This window comes from Sinocyclocheilus grahami, unplaced genomic scaffold, assembly GCF_001515645.1.
Source record: "Sinocyclocheilus grahami isolate Dianchi unplaced genomic scaffold, SAMN03320097.WGS_v1.1 scaffold16.1, whole genome shotgun sequence".
Taxonomy (NCBI): domain Eukaryota; kingdom Metazoa; phylum Chordata; class Actinopteri; order Cypriniformes; family Cyprinidae; genus Sinocyclocheilus; species Sinocyclocheilus grahami.
The window spans coordinates 5,157,254-5,161,826 of record NW_015505195.1 but is presented as its reverse complement, the minus strand read 5'-3'; the positions used below and the strand labels follow the sequence as shown (position 1 = coordinate 5,161,826).

Sequence of the window (4,573 nt, the reverse complement as noted above, 5' to 3'; positions counted from 1 at the left end):
CTCCTCCTAAAGGCCTTAGCGACGCCGTGCCACTCCAACCTACCTGTGGGTCAATACTGGTGGTAGACATAATTCATCAAGAGGGCCTCTTTAGGTTCAGCAAGAGTCTTGCAAAGAAAAAAGAAGCAACAGCGAGGGTGCTCGGCGTAACCCGAAGCCCGTGGGTTCCTCGCGGCTCCGTGCAGGGTGAACTGCGCTTTTTTTCAGCAAGTTCCACGACTTGATTTCGGCGATCCGGTCCTCTCGAGCGCACTAAAAGTCCAGCCTGAGGATGTTTCTGAGAGGGTCAGAGGCTCTGCGGTTTTGGGGTTTAATCCAATGTTGTCACACGCCGAGTGTAAATTTATTTCAAAGTGTATAAATATTTTTTTTCCTCTTCCCAGCCCGCAGTTATTGTGCACCTCTGTTCACTTCCGCCCAATGGCCGCTCCATCCGGGATCTGCGCGGAGGGACTGACGCCACATGGACCGGGTGGCCACGCGGAGGTGATCAAACTGAGAAAATTGGAAAAAAGCTATCACTTAATAAATGTCTTGTTTATCTTAGTAAATAATTTCATATTTGTTCTTCCTTCTAATAATTGGCTAAAGAAATGTAAAGTGTAGTATATTAAGTTAGGCTACTAAATGAGAGGGCTGTACATATTTTGTCAAGTTATTTTACCTATAATTACATATTTATCTTAATAGTATACATATGTCTGTTATAAATTATTTAAAATGATAATAAAAACTAAAAATATAGATTATGCTTTTATGTAATGAAAACCAGGGGCGGCTCTAGAAAATATTTTTTAGGGTGGCAAAGGGGTGGCATGGTTAGTTGGTTAGGTTAGCATGCATAGATAGGTTAGTATGCATAGTTTTTGGGGATTTATGGTCTGACATACACAGTTGTGTTCACAAATATTGTATTACCATTAAGTAATCATCTATACTGTTTAAAATGAAAAATAAATAACCAATTTCAATATCCATCATGGTACCAAGTCAATGCACAATATAAAAAACTTCAACAGGTTATAAATGTTTCTGAGCTTATATCACTAAAGAAGACATGCGGTATCTATTAAAATTGCATAGGCTACTTAGATGGTATAATCACGTTTAGTGCAAGTTTAAGAGCAACAAAACCTTTTTAATTTCCTAACATTAGAAAGAAATACAATAATACCAAAGCACTGAAACTGGATACATTTTGAAAACAATGTTTGATTTTCTGTTATTAACAGAGGTGGGAATGTCTGTAATCACCCAGAACGAATTCTAGCAACCATATACTCTAGCAACACCCCAGCAACTGCATAGCAAGAGCCTAGCAACCACCCAGAATATCCTAGCAACCAACTAGCAACACTTTAGCAAACATCTAACTGACCAAACCATTTACGTTTTTTAAACAAGACTTTAAGACAAGGCATAAATTTGTCTTTCAAACTTTTCAATCTAGCTATTAGTTTTTCTTACAGGTTTTTTTCAACTGCTTACACACATTTTCAAAACTTTACACACAAATCCAAGAATTGCACACACAAAATGCCTCACATCTCTTGCCAAATGAAGCACTGCATTCAAAATATCAGAAACACATCTCAAATGCAAACATTTGCAAACACCTTTGCCATAATATTAATTCCTTTTTTTCAGAAATGTTAAAAATGATAGTATGCATAAAGAAATCCACTGAAGAGATAGATCACGATCATATACTCACCCTCATGTTGTTCCAAACCTGTGTGACGCTTGAAGAGCTTTGGGAACCAAACACTGGCACACTGGAGCTTAAAGACCGTCAAAAAAAACAGAAAACATTTCTCAAAATATATTCTTTGGTGTTGCACAGATGAAAGTGTCTTGTTTTCATTTCATGGATATACTATTATAGGTTTTATTCATATTTTTATTTTATTTATTTCCACTGATAGAAATGGTTTGAGGAAAAAAAGTGCCAACTAAAATCCGTATATTAACAATCGAGAAAACTACACCTAGATTCTTACCTAACTCTGCTATTAGTTTCCGTGATCGGCATCTTCTTATTGATTTCATTTTATTGTTACGGCTTATATCCATGATGAAAGTAAAGCGAGAGAATCGGATCACCAAACAATTACGCGATGAATCTCAGACCTATCCGGACGGGATTAGATTTCTCAGAGGACTTCTGAATTACCTGAAAAGCAGTAATGATCTGATTCACGAACAAATGTAACAATTCGTTGGTGAACTGGGCCGCACTTTGTGGTTTTGACTCAAAAAGATCCGGTTATTTGATCCGAGTCATTTGTTAATGAAGCCGACCTCACTGGCTCGCCGCGGCTAGCACATGAAACATTGCTTACATTTATATTTTATTCTGTGATAATTCTGGGGGGGCACATCTTTTTTTTAGGGTGGTAGTTGCCACCCCGTGCCACCCGGTAGATCCGCCCCTGATGAAAACTATCTGATTCCTCTACTTGATCATAGAAATACTCCACCTTCATTCAATCATCATTCACCAAAGTAGGCTGACATATGTTTGTCAGAAGACCTGTCACAGTAGTTTATTAGCCTATATTGAATGGTTTTGTGTTTAATTTAGACAAAAAGAAGTGGCTATCACAAACCATCCTGTATAGATAATAAAATATTTAAAACATTATACTTTTTAATGAATACTATAATGGAGTTTTAGCTGGTTCTTTCCTTTGGTTACTTTTCGTATATCCATAAATATGTGCAAAATTTCCTAAAAACATACAGATGAATATATAAATTGCACACCAGATGTTGACCAGCTTGATTACTAGTGTTTTTCTTCAAGCTGTATTAAACCATTTGCCTGGGAAAAATATTTTTATTATTATTTTTTTTAAAAAGCCTGTAATTTAGTTTTATTATAAACCATGCCACCACTTACTTTTATAATTTACATTTTCACTGTTAAAAGAATGTCATTGACAAGCACTGAGCACTCTTGTGTCAGCTAAACCTCATGCTGATAAAGGGCATTCAGGGTAGCTAATTGATATTTAGATCTAGCTATTGATCTTAGTCAGAGATGGGTGGGATGATGGGGGTCTTTAATAAGTTTGCAATAGGGGACTGGAACACTGCAGGGAGCAGCTCTGTTTCAACATAACACCCATTTCACAGATGATGCAAGATAATACAAGAGCTTCGCTGATGAGATACTTTTGTGGAATTTCCTAAAGTTTAAATATATGTTTTCAGATTGAAATTGATTCAAAATAGAGGGAACATGTTGGATTTGGATTCTGATGGCTTATGTTGTCCACAGGATAATAACATATTGTATCACATAGCACATAGTGATGCCATACATAATAATCCATAATAAATAATTATTTATTAAGATCATTAGCATGCAGCCTAATACTTTTTAAAATTTGGTATGTAGGCTACAACGAACCGTTGCCATTAACAGATTCAACTTGCGTTTTTCTAATTTTAACCACTAGGTGTCAGTGTAATGTGAGTCAAGTGGGGAACTTCCTCGATAACATATCAAAAGGAGACCCTAAGTGTCTTTTTTCTATAAACTGAGGTGTTTTTCGAATCAAATATTTATTAAGATATGCACAACATTTATAATTTAACAAAAGAAAAGATGATATGACTCACTACAGTCGGCATTTAAAATACAGTGTTAAGTAAATGCTGCATTATATACATTTACAAAATGAGATTTGATGTTCCGTATGTGTTACAACATTTCTGTTTTCTTTGGGCCATTAAGACACAGACTAGCACACGCAGGTATTACAGGTATTATATCCTATATACACTCACACAAATATGGCTTGTGTTACTGATAGTAAAATAGACAGATGATCATTAAACATTTAACAGCATTTTGCTGTGTAATGACACAAGTGCATGTGGAGCAATTCATTCTTCTTCATTTAATCGCCACTATTAATCCATTAAACTGAAAGAGATCTTTACAATGTACAAAATATACCATTTGACCTGTAAAATTAGAACGGTGGGTAAAACTGTTTATGCAGAAGAATCATATCATGAAAATAAAATAAATATGTATTCATAAAAGAATGTGAGGTTCATTGCTGTATCATTTGGCTTTGGATGAATAGTTACAGATGCCTTGTGACTTGTTTCTTGTTCAGATGTTGAGTTCAATGTATCATTAGGCAAAATAATAATAATAAAACACACATACACATACCTTTGAATTTTCATGTTCATATACACATCACTCTTATGCACATCACTGTGTATGTGTGTATTGTTATGCTTACACATATACATAATTGGGAATCCATCCAATCTGGTCCATTCTGAGAATGGTTAATGTTCATTTCTTCAATCTATTTCCCTTCTCAATGTTTCTTCTCTCTCTTGAGATGTTGATGAGATCTGGACACTGTCACTTATACAAATCTGAAAAATAACACAATGCAGATACAAAATTAGATTCACATGAAGTAACAATATCAGTTGTTTAGGAAGATGAATAAGAGCCAGCAAAACATAGACAACTTGGAGCACTTTTAAAGGTGAAAGTTAAAAAAAATTATTTTACAAACATGTGTCTTCCTCTTCATTG

At 35.2% G+C, this 4,573-nt stretch overlaps 1 protein-coding gene across 1 annotated transcript in view; it reads right to left on the bottom strand.

Moving 5' to 3' along the window:
• Window positions 1-515, bottom strand: part of LOC107549491 (YTH domain-containing family protein 1-like) — a 15,924-nt gene extending 15,409 nt beyond the window's left edge. Inside the window, exon 1 of the mRNA XM_016230616.1 lies at window positions 44-515. Coding sequence (XP_016086102.1) covers window positions 44-70 — 27 coding nt within the window. The 5' untranslated portion in view covers window positions 71-515. The remainder of the gene's footprint in view (window positions 1-43) is intronic.
• Window positions 516-4,573: the final 4,058 nt, after the last annotated feature.